We start from the raw sequence: 19,179 nt of genomic DNA, 5'->3' as shown, positions 1-19,179 counted from the left end.
TCTTCTGGAGACAATCCAGAAAAAATCAGAGAACGAGTTCACCTACGGAAGCCGCATCTCCTCCAAGTCCTGTGGACATGGCAGATACGTGAGAGCTGAGAAGGCAACTGGACTTTGTAGGGATGTATAAAACCCCACTTTGGTCTGAAGAGCTGAGCCTCCCCAACAGTTTGGGTTGTGAGCCAGGGTACGTGGGCAGCTGGTGTCTGTTTACGACTGAAGCATGTCAATGTTTGCAATTTCAGGTTAAACTGGTCTTAAATGCCCATGTCACTTTCTCTTTGTGTCACCAAAAAGCAAACCCAGGAGGTCACTGTCTCCGGTGGCAGCAGCCTGGTTCCAGCACCACCATCATGACCCCTACGGGTCCAGGGTGCTCCTGGGGTTCTGAGCCCCAATTAAGTCACTCTCCTGGGGATCTCAGGGACGTCCTGGGGTATCAGGGTGCTGGGGAACACCAGGACCATCCGATGTCTGTGGGTCATGGGGCTCCCTGGAATTATCCATAGCCTCGGGGTGCTGATGGGGCTGTAGGACTTCCCAGGGTCATAGACTCACAGAACAGTTTAGGTTGGAAGGCAATTTTAGGGGAGATCACCAGAACAGGGGGAGGTCACCAGGTCAATAATGGCGCTTGTCCCCGAGCCCCCCAAGGCTCCCCAGCTCTGCACGCAGCCCCACGGCCCCGCTTCACCCCACGGGTCCCCGCGCCCGTCCCAACGGCTGCTCCGGCGGCGGCCGTTCTGCCGGGGGCGGGGCGGGGCGGGGCAGCCGGCGGAAGCGGCGGTGGCGGCGGCGATGGCGCTGCGGGGCGGGCGGCGGGCGGCGATGCCGGGATAGCGCCGGGCGGCCATGGCGGGGGGAGCCGGCCCGCCGCCGCCGCTCCTCCTGCTGCTGCTGCCGCTCCTGGCGCTGCCCGCCGGCCGCGCCAACCGCACCGGCCCCGGTGAGTCCCGGCCGGGGATGGGGGTGGCTCGGGGGCAGTTCGGGGATGCTCCGCGGGGGCCGGGGATGGGTAGCTTCGCAGAGGAAGCCAGGCTGGGGGGCTTCGCTGCCCGCCCGGGGCCGGCGGGGTCCCGGGGGGCAGAGGTGCCGGTGCGAAACCAACGGGGTGATGTGGAAGTGAGCGGGGACTTGTCTGCTGCGCAGCCCCGGAGCCGGTCTGAGCCCCGCAGCTCCTGCCAGGGGTGGCTTTGAGGCGGCTTTGAGGTGGCTTCGTGGTTTCGCGGTGATTTGGGTGCTCGGGGGCTCCATGAACCGGCTCCGGTGGAACAGCGCTTGTGTCGGGCGCTGCAGAGCAGCGGGAGCTCAGGCCCGGACCCGGAGGGGCTCCTGCTGGCTTTGTGGCAGCAGTGGGGCTTTTGCTTGGTTTTGCTTTGTTTTCAGAGTAATTCCCATGCATCAAGGCAGCTGGGCGGGAGCAGGGGTTTCAGCAGAGCGGTGGGATGCTCTTCACAGTAGTGCTGGGGGTCTGGGGACCGTGGTGACCGTGCCTGCCCCTCCGGAGGGTCAGCCCGTGGGTGTGGTGGTGCAAAGGTTTGGGGAGGTGAGATTCTTTGACTGCTTCACCCTGTTACGGAGGCAGGCTCACGCCAGCAGCGGCTGTCTGCTATTGATGTTGGTTGTCATTTCCTCATAGCCTGCCAGCGTGGAGCTTGCTCCGGGGAGCTGATGGGTGAGATGGCCTTTTGGCCCAGGCCCACCCTCCTCTGGCATCCTGCTGGCTGGCTTTCCAGCCCTGGAGAGCTACCCCGTGCTGCAGGTTGGTTTGTCTCGGCGCCGTCCCGCCGGCTGGGTCAGGTCTGGGAGCTGGAGAGATCAGCACCTCTCCAGAGGAGTGAGGAACCCTCTTTCTGGAACATTTAAAGATGGATTTATGATGTGAGCTAGAGAGTAGGATTTCTGTTACGTTATAAATGGCCAAACATCCTTCCACGTAGCCGTGTCTTGTTCAGAGTCAGACTGATAACCATCTGTATATCTTTTTGCAGCGCCTGCTTTGAAATGTGGGCTTCTTCCTTATGATGGGAAGCCCTAAAACCAGCAGTCAAAGTATCATTTCCTAAAACTACCATGAGATCATCTTTAGACAAACACATCCAAGCTAATGCAGGTGGCTCTTTATTCTGAAATTCAAATAACGTGTCTCCTCTTTGCATCTATGATTCTATCGTGTTTTGTTTCTTGTCTTAAAAACACTTGTTTATTGCATAATATATTTGAAATCTGCTTTTGTGGAATCTGTATGGGAAGAGGATGGAAACAACATCCATTTGACAGCTCCCTTGCTCAGTTTAAAGGCTCGTTTTCCATCATGGGACAGTCCCACACAAGTGGGACTTTCCAGGTGCTGCCGTGCTGGCACAGAGCATACTGAATAGATGGGGACAGACACGTACAGAGCACAGCAAATACTAGAGTGCACACTCTCCATGTAAATGGGCTGCCGGTGACCTGTCTTTCTGGCTTTTTCCTGCTGATATTCAGTTTACCTGCCTGTGGTATTTCCTCGTCAGCCCAGCCGGAGGGTGCCCTAGGAGCCAGCTCGCCCGCTCTGGGGGTGCAGCCTGTGAGGGGGGGCTTGGCCAGTTGTCCCTGCGAGAAGCTGTTTGTGAGTGGACTTTGTCCACGCCAGGGTTTTGTTGGTACAGCCACAGCTGCTGCTCGCCTGGTCGCAGGCAGCGTGTGGGCAGGGCAGGTCTGCCTGCCCTTGACCTCTTACTGCACTTGAGCTTGCTCTGTGTAATTGGCGAGTACTTAATAAATAGCACTGCTGTTTGCTTGAGTTTTTAATTTGCAGCCTGCCTGCCTTCTCCTCCCCAAAACCCACACAAATCTTGCTTCGGTTTCCTGAGGACGTGCTGGACCAGTGGTGACCGTGGTGTTGGTGGTGCAGAGCCTGACAGCCAGCGGGGCCGGAGCAGCATGCATGCAGGTTGCCTGATGGGACCTGTGGCATTGAGCAGGACCAGGGCTCTCCCAGCTCTAATCATGCTTTGTGTCCCTGTCTGCCCTTGTCCTGTGCCCAAGCATCTCCATGGACTTCCAGAAACAAACATTCTGTGTGCATGTGGAGTGCAGCTCGGGGTATAGACAACCGATGACTAAAGACTGCTCCCTTCTGTAGCTCCCGTGCATGAAATACAACTGGGCTCGTAGGGGATCGCAGCCAGCTCTTGGCTGTCATAGCCCACGCACTGTGCTGGCGTTGCAGCCGGGGAGCCTTTGCTTGAAAAGCCCCTTTTGTGGTCTCTGCTCCTTGGTGTCCTGAAGAGCAGCATAACCCTGGTGTGGGGAATGCAGCGGGACGGCTCTGCCTGTGGGCTGCGGGCTCCTCGCTGTCCTGCCCGGGCTCCCCCTGCCCGGTGACCTCGCCTGGCCCCAGCACTGAGGTGCTGCAGCTGCTGCTCCCTTGGCCGGACCTGGTGGGCGTGCAGCCGGGGCAGCCATGCTCTTCCTCCACCAGCAAATCCTCCTCTTGGCTTGTGTGGCTGGTATTTCTTGCTTTCCTGTTTCCTCCTTTCCCTGTTGGGTTTGTAGCGTGCCCCGAGGCTTTGGTAACTTGCCAGGGAATGAAAACCATGATTACTGTTCCTGTCTCTTTGCAGTGCCGTGGGTGCAGGCCAGTGTGCATCCTGCTTTGGGGCATGAATCCGGAGTTCCTGCTAGGATTAGGTTCCTCTTGGCATGAAGCACATCCCAACACTCTGGTCCTGACTGAGGACTGTTTTCCTCTTTCTTTGGCCTCTTTCTTAAACTCCGTTAGGTCTTCTGTGTTTCCAACACGACCCTGTGCAGCAATGGAGGAAGGCAAGTTAAACCACTCTTGCTGCTTTACTTTCTGAAATAAATGAGGAATCTGCATCTGAAAGGTGCCACAGTTTCTTCTCACTCTGGGGAAATCCAGAGTAGAAAAGGAGCATCTTGGAGGACTTGGCAGAGATGTGAAGACACTTTCTTCTAGGCCCTTGCTAAGTGTTATGAACCTTGGTTTTGGGTGGGCAGCATGACCTTGGCTCTGCTGTCTCTGTGTGGTTTTGTCCCTTTCTCAACCCTGGTGTGATGTTGCTTTCCCATCCCCGAGTTGCAGTATGACTGGTTTCTTGCTGGCAATAACACTGATGTGTAATTTTGCAGGTGAAATCATCGGCAGGCTGGGCATGATCTGTAGGCATAGCTGGACAGAGAGATGGGTGTAGGATCCAGTTAGTTCTAGTGGCACTTTCACTGAATAGCTCTTGTCCTCTTGCATGACCTTTCAGCCTACCCTGGGGCTGTTCTCGCTATCCCAGCAGCCTTTCTTCCAGGTAGGAAAATCTTTAGACTTTGGAAGGTATGTCTGAAAGCAGAGCTAGGTCTGCAGCACATGAATTTTCATCACGTTGTGTGTCACAGGAAGGCGGCATGTTGCGCAGGACGTGTGTCCTCAGCTGGGTGAGACCGATAACATCAGCCTGGGCACTCAGCAGGGACAGACAAGGGCACAGCTCTTGCCTGTTTGCACCATAAACTGCTCGCAACCATCTGCTCTGTGCTGTTTGACCCAGGGTTTGCTGCTGCCTACTCCGTCGCCTGTTCTTGTGCCATCAGTTTTTCCTCCTGACCTCTTCCTCCTCCTCCTCAGTGTCTCTGGTGATCGATCATCTTCAGAGCACATCTTGCAGAGCATAGTTAAAGCATCTTGTAGTGCTCTCTGGCTCCAGGTGACCGTTTTGTAGCTGGGGTGTGGGCGGTTCTGGCTGGAGGAACAACGTGGATCACCATGTACCTGGTGGGGTTGGAATGAGGAATCAGGGACACAAGTGGCTCTTCTCCAGCAGCATTAAAACTCCCGTGTGCTTCTGTGGGCGGGTGTAGCCCCGCTGCCTGCCCCAGCAGCCACCCCAGCATCTGCTGTCCTCTCTCCCTTCCAGATTCCCTGTACATCTCCGAGTACTTCTCTCAGAGCGCCCAGAAGCTGTCCTTCTACAGCTGGTACGGGAACGCCAAGCTCTTCCACTTCCATGTGCCAGAAGACACCGTGCTGCTCCGCTGGCTGCTGCAGGCGTCCCGGGGGAGAGGACCCGAGTGCACCAACATGGAGATCACAGTGTACGTACATCCCTGGGAAGCGCTTGCCCATGTGGGCTTCCTCTCCTGCTCTTGCCCGTGTTGCTCATGACTGTGGTTGATTGTTTTTAGGAGGCTGTCTGTTCTCCAGTTGCAGCAGGCATTTTGTAGTTTCTTAACGTACTAGCACTAAATCTGTGTGTTTAAACCTGTGGGAGCGTTTCACATTCACATTACCAGTGGATCTGGGGCTGTCTGTCATATGTAATGCCTAAGAGACGCCTTAAAAACACTGGAGAGATCTTCACAACAAGGCTGGTGTTGCTGCTCATTAGCAAAGGTCTTCCTGGACCTTTCTGTGCCTCGCAGGATCCTGTGCATGGTACCAAAGGATGTGGCAGAAATGCAAGGGGCTTGCGAGGACCTGAAACGATTGGAGACAGACATATTTCCCCAGTACAGATGAACTGAAGAGACTGGAAACACCTTTTGTGAGGGATGTGGGCTGTGTGTGGAGCAGAGATGGGAGAGGAGTGCCAAGTCCTGCAAACACTAGAGCATGGGAAAACTCAGTAGGATCCAGTTAGTTCTTTCTCAGTGCCAGTGAAAGAAACGTAGCTGAAAGCAGTACTTGAGTTGTTAGGGGATTTGAGGTCAAAAACTTGCAGGTGGGGCAAGACTTTGAGCTGTATCTTGTGAAGGTCCCAAGTTTCCTGGGCAGATTGTGCCCTTAGAAACACGTGGGTCTCTGGTACCCACTCCTCAGGGGCCTCAGCAGTGACTGAAGTTTGCTGCTGGGCTTAGACTTCCCTGGTCCGTCCTGGGCACAGACTGGTGCCTTTAGTTGCTGCAGAGCAGCCTGACACAGATGATCTTCCTACTTTCTGCTTCCCAGAAAGATTTAGTTTGGGGATGTGAGGGGCAAGGCAGCAGCCAAAGGATACCCTAAGGAATTAAGACCAGCTCAAACAGGTTAATAACACGTCACCTGTCACACTTGCTTGCTGGACCTGCTGCGTCCGTTGTTCTGTTGCAATGCTCTAGCGGTCCAAAAACAAGGAAATTTACTGCCGAACTGACTGGCCAAATAAATATCTTGTGTGTTACTTAGCTGCCTGCTTTTCTGCTACTTTTCAGACGTTAAGCTGCTTCTCTGGGAAGGAGAAGTGCCGCTGTGCTGGAGTCAGTCACACGGGCCCTCCTTGACGAGCACCTCTTGAGTCTGCCTGCCTGATTTCCTTGAAAGAGCAAATAGGGAAGATGCAGATCTTAGCTAGAAAATGAAAACTCTTCATCGATGATTTAGCCTATATGGGGAATTTGCTGATGGTTATAGAAAAGAAGTAGTCTTGCAGCTGGGGCTTAGCCTTAGTAAGTGTGGAAATTTGCTTTCAGGCTTGATGGAACCATGTAAATCCTTATCTTAATAAGCAGCCAAGTTAAACCAATCTCTAAATAAATCCTGGATAAACTAATAGCAGCCTGTCCTCACCAGATGAAAATGATGGCTCTTGTTATCCACTTGAAAATGTGGGTGTTTTCCAGCCTGCTCCTTCTACCATCCCTGGCTAAGCTGGGTGTCCACTGATGAGTCTGTATCCCAGTTTATCTTGCCAGCATCTTTACATACCTTGATTTATTTACTTCCTGTTTTATTTTGCAGGCATTTTCGCTACGGAGCCCCTCCTGTAATTAATCCACTGGGCACTCATTTTCCTGCAAATGCAACCGTCCGTCCTTCCTATAACATCAGCATCACTCTGAGCGGTGCTGTGCAAAACACCACCTTTGTGAACGTCACCACCCCTGCAGCTGGAGACTGGTTCATCGCTGCCCATCTCCCCGAGGCTGCTGGCAGGATTGAAGTGAAAGTGAGGGTCCTGGAGAGGGTCTCAGCCATTGTACCCTGCCCGGTGTGTCTCGTCACAGCTGACCCCTCTGCTCTCTCCTCCTGCAGGGTTTCTCCACTCCATGCCACTATGTGTTCCAGGCAGATATGTTTGTGCTCAGACTCGCTGATACACCTGTTCTGGAGCCTGGTGTTCCCACGCTGCAAACCGTTGTCTCCCCTGCGAAGCCTCTGCATGTGAAGTGAGTGAGAGCAGTGGATGGAGAGATGTGGGGCCATGGGGGGTGGGATTTCCCATGGGTGCTGCTTAGGGGATGCCACTGTTGTTCCCAGGTAGGGCTGGAGCTGGGGAGTCCCCCAGCCTGTTTGCCAGCCTCCCTGCAGCCGTGGTGGGGTTTGCTCAGGGAGCACACGAGCACCCTTATCCAGCCCTTCCCAGGTGGTCTTAGAGGTTCAGCTGCAGGAATTTTACTTCTTTGAGATGTTTCTTTCGGGAAGGATTTTCACACAACCAACCAGGGTGATCTAGTTCTTGCCACAAAGCCCCAGGGACCGTGGTGGGTCGTTGGCTGGTTTGTGTTGAGAGTACAAGCTCTGCAAACTGCTGGTCCCTCCTCCCGCAGGGTCTTTGTCCCCAAGCACGCCTCAGGGATGCGGTTTGAGCTGCGAAGGTGCGTGACCAGCGAGCAGAAAGCGTGCACTGTGCGGGTAGTGCTGGGCTCCATCACGCTGCCCCAGTCCTTCCAGAAGATTGTCACCTGCACGGGGACTGTCAACTGCAGCCTGGCCCTGCATTCACCCCCCTGGGAGAAGTGGCTGCAGATCATGGTGGAGAGTCTGGGTGCTGCCAATGCCAGTGTGTCGGTGGAGATGCTGGCTTCTTTCACAGGTGGGCTTCCGCTTTCTCTGGCCCTGTGGGATGGACCAGAGAGAACTGTGTGTTTACTATGTCTGTCTTGGACCCTTGGGTGGATATACCGGCCTGCACTCCCCAGCATGCTGGTTGCTTGGGCATAACCTGTGGGGCTGAGACCTGGTTGATGCTTTGGGGTCAAAAGTGATGGCTCCAGTGTTCACCCAAGCGAGATGCTGCCCGGAGCTGTCTGTTTTGGAATGCCTAAAAAGTTTAGGGTCTCTGAAGCAGTATTTTCCAAAGGCTGTTTGGGAAACCATGGGTGGCTTAAAATCTGGTGAGGAGGATGGTTTTGGGTAGGTGCACCAGACTGTAATGATATGTTGACTATCAATTGGCCACAAGCAGGCTACGGACAGCAAACTATCTCACAGAGGTTTCCTTGGGGTAATGTCTTTGGTTGTAGTGAGGGAATGTCACCTTTTCAGGTGACACCTTGTGACTCAGGAGCTCACAAGGTCCTTGTGGCTGTAATAGGCACCTTTGCATCCTCTTATTACATGACCATAATCCCTGTTTGACTCTTGGAAACTCACCAGCTATTATAGATACATTTTTAAAGTTTTCTGTGCTGGGGGTTCTGCCATCCCCTCCTCAAAGCAGAGCCTCATCCCATGTGCTGGAGGGCCTGGTGCTGGCAGCTGAAGTGGTGGGAGGGAGCACTGGAGTCTCAGGGAGCAGTGAAGAGGCTCCAGCAGTGGGAGTCCAAGTGTCCCACTTGGCTCCATCTGCCATGACATGATGCCTTGTGCCTGTAGCTGCCTTGGGTCAGCTTCTCTCTTCTGCTCAGCCTTGTCTGCTCACATCTGCAGAACTGGTGGAGATGTGGATGCAGGCTGTGGTTGTGGGACGGCTCAGTGCTGTGCTCTGCCCCTGGCTGGTGAATCCTCCCTGGGCATGTTGGTGTGTTACGGTGCTGTGCATTATCCCTTCCTCTGCTCTTCCACCCCTTCCCGGCAGCTCCAGAGTGCTCCCACTCACTGTCCCATTGTCTGGCTTCCAGATGTGTCCCAGCTTGTGGGTGCTGGAATCCCCCCTGCAAAGGTGGTGCCTTTTGGGGGCTGTGGTGCATGGACCAGCTGAGATACCCCCAGTTCGTGCTCTCACTTGAAAGCCCGAAGCTGCTGGGGCCCTGCCTAGATGAGGTGCCAGTCCTGGCTGTGCTGATTCCTCTCCTTATTTGCGTTACAGCTTGCAGACCGGGAAGCACCAGTTCATTTCTGAACTTCAGCAGCCTAAACCAGAGCCAAGCTGGTCCCAGACCAGGCAGCGCAGGAGCAGCGGGGAGCTCCGCTCTCTCTGCTGGAGAGGCTTCTCGCAATGTGTCCCACCAGAGGAGCTTCTGCCTGCAGAACCAGCCCGTCGTGCGTGAGGACCTGGATGTGGTGTCTGTGCGCTACAGGCTCTTGAATGGCCCCACCGTGCCCGTGAACTCCTTCTCCCCAACCCTCGTCCTCCTCAACCTGAACACTGGCATGGACAGCGGGGGTACCCTCGTGGTCAGTCTCCTGCTGAACAAGGTGCGGAGGATGATGGATGAGGTTGTCTCCCCTTTGCAGGGCTTTGTCCTTGCTCCTGGGCTGGTTTGTCAGCAAACTCCAGGGGTTGTAGGTACCAGTGAGACTACTTCTCTTTTCTTTTTGTTGTCGCAAAACACACTGAGCCTGTTTTAGCCACTTCCAGCATGTCCCAGCTGCCAGGTCCAATTCAAATGCCACAGCTTGCTGGCATGTGGTGGCAGTGACGCAGTGGAGATGAAAGGGAAAACAGCTGCAATGCCTTCTTCTCCCTGGGAGCCTGGCACCTTGCCACCAGGAGAGGAGACTGAGCAGGGAAACCTGGGGATGTTCCTGCCCAAGTTGCTGATTCCCAGTGACACCCCAAAATCAGCTTCCTGAAATGCTCTGAAACCTCCTGAGGGCTGGAACAGAGCTTAGTGCCCGTGTCATGCTGCCTCTGACTTGTGCCACCCTGTGCTCGTGCTGAAGGGATGTGTGAGCGTCCCAGCTTTGAGGCAGTTCCCCTTGGGAGATTCTCTTGCCTTTCAGCCAGCACACAACTTGGTGGCAGTGCAGGGTGAGGGGGACACAGGTTTGCCCAAAACCAGCTGCCAAGTTAATGAGCAACCTTGGTCTGCAGGGTTTATTGTCGCTTGCTGCTCTCGTATGCCGTGGGCAGTGTGGGAGGTGAACTGTGGGGGAGTTGACATTGGGGCGCTCTGACATGGGACACTGCTCTGTTTGCACAGACATCCGTGAGCCTGGCCAATGCCACCGTGGTGGCGTGTGTGAGTGCTGCGTCACCGGTGCTGTCCCTCAATGCCACCCAGAACTGCAGCACAGGTATGAGAGACACTGGCATCTGCCGCCAGCTCAGCGACGCTGTCTCAGGGCTTTGCTTTTAGACCTTGTGAGCTGTCAGCTGACTCAGGACTTTGTGGCATGTCTCAGGGAAGCTGATTTTGGCTCAAGTCCTCCTGAGGTCTTCGTGTTGGCATATGCCCTGGGGTGCAGATGCTAGTCTGGCACTGGGAGTTTGCCTCTGCCAAAGGAAGGTCTGGTTACCAGCCTGGACTCTTCCAGCCTTGTTGGCAGGAGGTTTGGGGATGGTCAAGGCATTGCTGGTGTGCAGAGAAGCTGAGCTCTGCACTGGAGGACTAGCCAAGCAAACAGGCTCTTCAGATGCCCTGTGCTGTGTAGGCAGGTACTGAGAACTGAGATGAAAGAAAAAACAAGGGTCTTGGGGGCAAGGATCCTCTTCATGCCCCTGGTGCCTCCTGAGGACAGGAGCAAGGAGCCACAGGACCATCTGATTCCTGTGCAACCAATCTCAGCCGGGGATTGCAATGGGTCCTTCTCCCCTAGTCCTGGCCCATCATAGCATCCTCTTTTCTTTAAGCTTTTTTCCAGGGCTACCCTCTGAGTGTGAACGCATCCTCAGCAGAAGCGACGGTGATTGTCCTGTACCCACAGACGGACAACTGGTTCCTCTCCCTACAGCTCGTCTGCCCCAAGGGCCAGGGGTGAGTCTGGTGGTCATCTCACCTGTGGGCTGGTTCAGAGCTCTCTGCCTCCACATCCTGCTGCCCTTGACTAGTGGGAGCAAAACCAAACCCCTGTCCTCACTGCCTTACCCTGGGCTCACTCACCTGGAGGGGTGAAGCTGTGGCTGCAGAGGGGGAGGGAGACAGGTGGCGGTGCTGACTTGCTCTCTTGTGAGCACCCAAGCAGCTTGTCTGGTGCCGAGCTGGCATGTGTCATGCAAACTGTGGGTGGCAGAGCCTGTCTGGATGAGCTTCCCCTTCCCCAGGGGGATTTTGAGGGGATAAATTGATAAAAGAAAATGCTGCTGTTGCTCCTTTGAGAGGTCTCTGAAATGCAGGCAGTTGTGCCCATGCTCCTGCTGTTTGTCTGCCTGCCGGATCCTGTGTGAGAGGCTGAGCACACACTGTAAAACAGTGCTGGTGGTGCTGGGCCTGGATACCGGGGTCTGCTGGGGGCCTGGGGGAGCTGACTGCCCCCTGCATGTTGGGTGGGCAGTGCGAATGGCGAGCGAGCCGACTCTGCTCCCAGCTCCTGGGCGGGCTGGAGAGATCTGAAATAGCAGGGGGCTTGCACGAGCGCAGCTGGACCCTCAGAGCAGAGCGCTCCCTGGGCACGGAGCTGCCCCGAGTGACAGGGACACCCACACAGCCTGCTCCTCTGGCAGTGAATGTAACGCCGCAGAAGCCAAAGTGACCGTCTTCGCATACCTCACCCCCTGCTTCAATGACTGTGGGCCCTACGGCCAGTGCAGCCTCCTGAGAAGACACGGCTACCTCTACGCTGGCTGCAGCTGCAAGGCAGGTGAGTGCATTTTCCTTGGAAGCTTTTCCATCCTTCCCAAAAGGAGGCCACATTTTTTGGTAGTGGTGTTTATGTAGGGGAGCCTGGGGTCTGCCATGGCTGCCAGGAACAGCCTGAGGTCTCAGTGCCTGCCCCAGTAGCCATTGGCACCTGTGGTGGCCTCTTTGGGAGCATCCTGACTCCACCGATGGTGCTGTGCTTGGGGAGGTGAAGAGCACCCCAGGGGAATGAGGAATCAGACTGAGGCCAGCTTTCTGCTCAATGGTGGTTTAGCCTCCATCATGAAGACTCCCAGGTCCTGGAGAGGTGCTTCTAGGCACCCCCAAAGAGCTCAGAGTGCCAGCAGGGCTGCTGGAGAGTGTGTCAGAGCCTGTGCTGTACGGGGAGGTTTGTCACACAGGGAGGTTTGTCACGCAGGGTGGTGGTACGGGCTGCGCTGAGCCTGGCTGTGGTCCCTGCTTTGCCGTGGCGCTCTGTCTCCTGCCAGGAGCCAGCCCTTGGGCTTAGAGGTGCCCCTGGAGGAGGAACAGCCATGTCAGCTGCTAATTATCTTAATGGCATGAGAAGACTGGGCGGGAGTCAGTGGCGTAGGGAAGATGATAGCTCTGCTGTGCCTGGGTGGGGACATGTACCTGTTCCCAGCAGAAGGACGAGGCGCAAAGTGTTTTCGCTGCTGCCTTGGGCCTGAGCCAGGATGTCCCTGTGTCTGCTGCAGTGCTGATGGGTGAGGAGTGAGATGGAGAACAGCATCCTGATTTCCCTGAGTGGTGCCAGGTCCTGGGAAGCACAGAGCACCCCAAGGGAACTGGGGAATCAGGCTGAGGACAGCTTTCTGCTGAGTCACTTGGAGCAAAATGCCCCAGCTGCATATTCGTGACCCAGAAATAAGCTGGAGAGGGCAGCAACCTCCCTGGGCTCTGCCTGGCAAGGAGCCGGATTAGGGGCAGGTTTCTGGCTGGGTTTCTGGTGGCACTGGAATGGGATGGATGCCACTTTTAACTCTGCTCATTGGCATACCCAGGCTGCCCTGTGAATGACCTCCTTTCCCCAAAAGAAGGGCATGGGTATCCTGATCTTGAATTAAAATAATTAAAAAGAAAAGCGGGGGGGAAGGAAAAAGGGCAGGTTTGTGTTTGTAGACTGTCTCAGCACAGTCCTTGGTATGGCACCAGCAGGCTGAGCCCTGACCCCCATGCCAAGCCCGGAGTGCGCACTGTCCTCCAGGATGATCGCTGCCCTGGTCCTGCTGACCACACTATTCCTGATACAAGCCAAGATGTTGTTGGCTTTTTTGGCCACCTGGGCACATGCTGGCTAACGTTCAGCCGCTGTTCACCAGCACTCCCAGATCCTTTTCTGCCAGGCAGCTTTTCAGCCACTCTACCCGAGCCTGTAGCGCTGCCTGGGGTTGTTGTGACCCAAGTGTGGGACCTGGCACTTGGTCTTGTTGAACCTCATACAACTGGCCTCAGCCCAATGATCCAGCTGGTCCAGATCCCTCTGTGTGGCCGTCCCACCCTCCAGCAGATCAACACTCCCACTCAGTGTCATCTGCAATCTTAGTGAGGGTACACTTGATCCCCTCATCCAGATCATTGATAAAGAGATTAAACAGAACTGGCCCCAATAATGAGCCCTGGGGAACACCACTTGTGACTGGCCACCAACTGGATTGGACTCCATTTACCACAACTCTTTGGGCCTGACCATCCAGCCAGTTCTTTACTGAAGTCCAGGTACACAACCTCCACAGCCTTTCCCTCATCTACTAGGCAGGTCACCTTGTCACAGGAGGAGATCAGGTTGGTCAAGCAGGACCTGCTTTTCATAAATCCATGTTGACTGGGCCTGCTCGCCTGGTTGTCCTGTACGTGCCGCAGGATAATCTGTTCCATGACCTTCTCCAGGACCAAGGTCAGACTGACAGGCCTGTAATTCTCTGGATCCTCCTTCTGGCCCTTCTTGTAGATGGGCATCATGTTTGCCAACTTCCAGTCAACTGGGACCTCCCTGGTGAGCCAGGAGTTACTGTAGGGATGAAAAGTATTCACCTGGACAGATCCATGGTGTCCAGAATGGACCCATGCAGAACAGAATGGCCCCTGCTACATGAGAGCAACCCTGTGGGTTGTCCTCAGAGCAGACATGGGGCTCTGCTGAGGTTCTCCAAGGCTTACCACAGCAGAGTATACGATGAGTAATGGGACCATCCTGAGAACAAGAGTGTGGGTGGCTGATGGACCAGGAGACAAGGCTCAGAGATAGTCCTGGGGTGTGATTGCTTTTTCTGAGGAGTCCCAGGCTTTTGCTGGGTGCTGTGTGGGGACAAGGCAGGGCATGCAAGATCCAAACAAGTCTCTCTGCTCCACAGGTTGGGGCGGGTGGAGTTGCACAGACGATACCAAGGCCCAGTCTGTCGGTGCACAGAACCTGGCTACCCTCCTGCTCACCCTGAGCAACTTCATGTTCCTGCCAGCAATAGCAGTTGCTGTCTATCGCTACTACCTGGTGGAGGCCTCCGTCTACACCTACACCATGTTCTTCTCCACGGTAGGGATTACTTTTAGTTGGGTCCCCTGCCAGCTCCCCTTGAGCATCGGGGATGCTGCATCAGGCTGAAGTCCTTGGTGGAGCAGTCCATCCTGGAGCTCCACAAAGAGCTTCTAGGATTGAGGACAAGCGCCTCTGTGGACATGTCCTGCCCCTTCAGAGCTTGGCAGGAGCGTTACTTTGACTGGGCTCTTCCACCCACACCGCGGGTGCTCGTATTTGGGGGTGGAACCCCATGGAGCAGAGACAGAGTTGGAGCTTTGCTGTCCTGGGAGCTCTCGGCTGCTGCTGGGAGGGTGCAGGTGGTGGATGCTCTCATCTGCTTCCCCTAATGCCATGGTGGTTTGGTGGAGCTTCCTAGAGGCACTGCCAAGAAGGATCCTGGTTGCTGTGGGCCGAGCCTTTTCCTGCCTCTCCAGAAAGCCAGGTGGTGCTGCTGGATTCATGCTGGTCTTTGCTTTTGTCCCTGGCTCTAGTTCTACCACGCGTGTGACCAGCCAGGCATCGCGGTGATGTGCATCATGGACTACGACACACTACAGTACTGTGACTTTTTGGGCTCCGTGGTGTCCATCTGGGTGACGATCCTGTGCATGTCCCGGGTGAAGAAGATTCTGAAATACGTGAGTGTCGGGTAACCCTGTGCAGCACAACCAGACGTGAGCCAGTGGAGCCACGGGTGGCCATGCCGAGCCCTCTCATAGCTGTATTTTAATTGCACAGCCCAGCCTGGTGACAAAGCCTGTTTGTCACCCAGTGCCACCCTGACTTTTAAACCAGTGGGTTGTTTTGTCCCTGGAGTTTCGATTGTGAACCTGCGTGTTTGTAGAGACTGCTCCTGAGGGGAACTAAGATCTGTGGGAAAGGTTTGTGGGTCCTCTGGTTTCTCCTGAAGGTGCTGCTGTGCATCCTGCCCGCACACAGGGCTGGGTGGCCAGCAGGGAAGGTCCTCCCTGCCTGTGGCATGGCTGGCCACGCTCTGGCAGCAGGTGAGCTGCTGCTGACAGCCGTGGTGTCTCATTCCCAGGTCCTTTTCATCTTGGGGACCCTGTTAATTGCCATGTCCCTGCAGCTGGACCGCAGAGGGGTGTGGAACATGATGGGTCCCTGCCTCTTTGCCCTTGTCATCATGATTGCAGCGTGGGTAAGTATAGGCAGCCAGGCAGGATCTGTTGCCTTTATCTCCCCTCCAGAGTGATGGTGGCAGAGCAGACCCCAGGCTCTGGCTCATCCACAGGCAGGGCCTGATCAACTTGAAGCACCCATGTTGTGGGAGGGCAGGGCAAGGGATTCACTTTCCACCCCTCCAGTAGCTGAGAAATCCCCTGTTGCAGATCTCAACAGGGTCCAGCTGCTGCAGCTGCAGCTGAGCGCCCGCCTGGGGCTGGGCTGCTGTCACAGTATCACAGTATCACAGTATCACAGTATGTTTGGGATTGGAAGGGACCTCAAAAGTTCATCTAGTCCAATCCCCCTGCTGGAGCAGGAATGCCTAGGTGAGGTCGCACAGGAACATGTCCAGGCGGGTTTTGAATGTCTCCAGAGAAGGAGACTCCACAACCTCCCTGGGCAGCCTGTTCCAGTGTCTGCCATCCTCACTGAGAAGAAGTTTTTTCTCAAATTTAAGCGGAACCTCTTGTGTTCCAGCTTGATCCCATTACCCCTTGTCCTATCATTGTTGGCCACCGAGAAGAGCCTGGCTCCATCCTCATGGCACTCACCCCTTATATATTTATAAACATTAATGAGGTCCCCCCTTAGTCTCCTCTTCTCCAAACTAAAGAGCCCCAGCTCCCTCAGCCTTTCTTCATAAGGGAGGTGCTCCACTCCCTTAATCATCTTGGTTGCCCTACGCTGGACCCTCTCCAGCAGTTCCCTGTCCTTCTTGAACTGAGGGGCCCAGAACTGGACACAATATTCCAGATGTGGTCTCACCAGGGCGGAGTAGAGGGGAAGGAGAACCTCTCTCGATCTACTAGCCACCCCCCTTCTAATACACCCCAGGATGCCATTGGCCTTCCTGGCCACAAGGGCACAGTGCTGGCTCATGGTCATCCTGTTGTCCACCAGGACCCCCAGGTCCCTTTCCCCTACACTGCTCTCTAATATGTAATTTCCCAACCTATACTGGAACCCGGGGTTGTTCCTGCCCAGATGCAGGACTCTACACTTTCCCTTGTTAAATTTCATCAGGTTATTCCCCGCCCAACTCTCCAGCCTGTCCAGGTCCCGCTGGATGGCAGCACAGCCTTCTGGCGTGTCAGCCACACCTCCCAGCTTAGTGTCATCAGCAAACTTGCTGATAGTACACTCTATTCCCTCGTCTAAATCGTTAATGAATATATTGAATAATATTGGCCCCACACTGGCTGGCGGTGCCTGTGTCCCGGGCAGGAGCGGTGCCATAGCCACTGTCCTCTGTGTGCTGGGCTGCGGTGCCACAGCTGGACAGGGGCTCTTGCACACAAGAAATGAGCCCAAGAAGCGAGGAGCCTGAATTTCTTGCAGCCTCTTGCTGTGAGGTTGGCAGACAGTCCTGCATCAAGCAGCACTGCCTGTCGTCCCCCTGCCTAATCTTCTTCTTGTCTACTTAACCCTCCCGTGCTCTCCCACCTCCAGGTTCACCACGGGGTGAAGCGCAGACACTGCTACCCCTCCTCGTGGAAGCGCTGGGTTTTCTACCTCCTCCCAGGGATCACCTTGGCTTTCATCGCCATCTCGGTGTATGCATTCATGGAAACCAATGAGAACTATTACTACACCCACAGCATCTGGCACGTGCTGGTGGCTTGCAGCGTTGCGTTCCTGCTTCCTCCTCGGGACAAGCATAAGAAGCCCTGGGCCTGGTCACAGAAGCTGACTTGTCGCTATCAGATCTGCCAGAACGACCGCGAGGAGCTCTATGCTGTGACCTGAACCTGCTCAGCTCCCCGTGGCAGAGGTGGAGGGCTGGTGGGGTTGCTCTTTGCCTGGGCTGCCCCTCTCTCACACATCAGCCATCCTCTTACATGCTCATTCACTGGCCAGGGGAGCACGGCATGGACCTGGTTTAAAGATGAAGATGGTGGGCTTGTCTTGTGAAGATGAGTCTGAGGCCACCTCTGCTTTTCTACTGGGATGGGGCAGGTTCTTTGTGGTTCTACATCAAGGAATAGCCCGTCCTTCACCTCCCTGTGGCCCGGGGGGAAATCACCAACCCTTCTCCTCCTCCTGCTGCATCCATGAGGCTTGTGCTTAGCCTACGCTGAGCTGGAGCCAGGGTGTTGGCTGCTGGGCTCTTCCCTGCACCCCTGTCCTAGCAGAGGGCTGGGGGGTGGGGATTTCTCCTGCCATCCTGCAATCAGCATTTGAACCCAAGAGAAGAACAGGTTTCTTCTGATCTGGGGTGCAAATGCTGCCGCACACCCTTGGTGCTGATGAGGAGGGAGGAAGCTGCTCTTGGTGTGTGCTGGGCCCATGGCTGCTGTCAAAACGGGGGTCTGGACCCACTCTGCCTGTGAAACAGGTGGTGCTGCTCGGACATGGTCCAGATTCTGCGGGGACAAGGACAAGGCCAGGACTTGGCATGAATGTGAAAAAAAAAATGCAGGGACGTGCAAGAGGCATTGGCAGCATCTCACCCGGAGCTGTGAAACCCACAGCGGCACAGGGTTTAGTCTGAGTGTAACATTAGCTCTCTTAGCTCATCTGGAAGGAGCCAGGCTGCTGCACCAGGTCCCTTCCTCTCTTGATGTTCAGGTATTCGCCATCTTCCTCCCTTTTACGGGATCGGTGTGTGCGTGGCTGTGCCTGGGCTCTGGTCCAGGGTGACGTCCGAGCTGCCCCCCAGCTCCTCCAGCCTGCTGTGCCACGGGGCTGGACGTGCTGGGGAGTCACGGCCAAGCTGAGGCCACCAGCAATGTCCCGGCCTGCCAGGGACATGGCCACAGGCTCCCCGGGTGGCTGCGGGCTCCTTGGACGTGTCTGTCTTGCCTCAGCCTTGCTACAGGGCATGCAGAAAGCAAAGGCAGAAACTTGGCAGCCAGGCAAGTTGTCTTTGCTCATCCTTAATCTCTAGATAAGGGCTCACATACATTGTTCCTGCTGGTTTGTTCGAGCTGTGGTCAGTGAGGTGTGTGTGCTGCTGCCTGTGCGCAGAGCCCCTCAGGTGACTTTGGGGAGGAAAGAGTTATTAATGAAGGACGTGCCTCCTCGTTTGTAGGAAACAGGGTCAGTTCTTTGCATTGAGAAGCGCCCAGCTTTCTGCTCAGCTCTGCACTTTATCCCTCTCCCTCCCCATCCGCTGCAAACTCCGACTTCTAAGCAGACGCAGGACGAGCGAAGGGCGCTCACCTGCACCCAGCGATGCCGTCACCCTCGTTCCCCGTCTTTCCTTTTGCTGCTGCCGTCCACGACGCCGGCAGCATGGCAGGAGCGGGGGACACGGGGCCCTCAGCTCTTCCTTGAACTTTTATCACTTTTAGGCACTTTTTGCCCCCCTCTCAGTTTGCACAGCGGCGTTGCAGCCCCAGCCCTGTGGCAGGCGACTGCTGCTCCTCCAGCCGTGCCAGGCTGCCGGTCTGGCCCGGTGCTGCCGGTTACCGGAGAAAGCAATAATTCAATGATTCCTGCTGGGGATTTTCCTTCAGTGGCTTCTGTGCTGCAAAGCAGGAGAAGCTTTGGGGTGAGAAATCCCACTAACATGATTGTTTATTTTGTATTTGATCGTTTATTTTGTGTTTGATTGTTGAAATTCTGCTTCCCCCCACCTCCCCACGAAGGTTGTGTTAGGTGCCTGGGGGAGCTTTTGGGTAAAATCTGAGCAAATGTCTAGGGGGGGGGAAAAAGGTTAATTTTGTTTTTCTTTGCTGTTAATACCTGTGATTATTTTATACGGTAAATTTTAAAGCTTACGGTTTTATAATTTAATAAAGGTACTTGAGGGCAAACCGTGGGGCTGGAGGTGTCGCGGGCGCGCTCAGGGCGGAACGCGG

At 55.3% G+C, this 19,179-nt stretch overlaps 1 protein-coding gene across 1 annotated transcript; it reads left to right on the top strand.

Annotated features, from left to right (window-relative positions):
- The first annotated feature begins 765 nt into the window (after positions 1–765).
- On the top strand, positions 766–19,134 carry PGAP6 (post-GPI attachment to proteins 6). The gene is made up of 13 exons (XM_065030712.1): positions 766–946; positions 4,914–5,091; positions 6,713–6,920; positions 7,007–7,140; positions 7,522–7,787; positions 9,003–9,331; positions 10,060–10,153; positions 10,710–10,833; positions 11,520–11,656; positions 14,028–14,206; positions 14,683–14,829; positions 15,234–15,350; positions 16,826–19,134. The coding sequence occupies exons 1-13, from the start codon at positions 853–855 to the stop codon at positions 17,120–17,122; spliced, it is 2,304 nt and encodes a 767-aa protein (XP_064886784.1). The 5' UTR covers positions 766–852; the 3' UTR covers positions 17,123–19,134.
- Positions 19,135–19,179: the final 45 nt, after the last annotated feature.

The sequence above is a fragment of the Columba livia genome, chromosome 15 (assembly GCF_036013475.1).
Source record: "Columba livia isolate bColLiv1 breed racing homer chromosome 15, bColLiv1.pat.W.v2, whole genome shotgun sequence".
NCBI classification, from domain to species: Eukaryota; Metazoa; Chordata; class Aves; order Columbiformes; family Columbidae; genus Columba; species Columba livia.
This window is presented reverse-complemented; position numbering and strand designations above follow the sequence as displayed.

Bases quoted from the DNA above. Each gene is read 5' to 3' on its own strand.
- PGAP6 (XM_065030712.1), top strand. From the start codon at position 853: ATGGCGGGGGGAGCCGGCCCGCCGCCGCCGCTCCTCCTGCTGCTGCTG. The intron at 947-4,913 runs GTGAGTCCCGGC...TCTCCCTTCCAG, and splicing joins CGCCAACCGCACCGGCCCCG to ATTCCCTGTACATCTCCGAG. The intron at 7,141-7,521 runs GTGAGTGAGAGC...CTCCTCCCGCAG, and splicing joins GCGAAGCCTCTGCATGTGAA to GGTCTTTGTCCCCAAGCACG.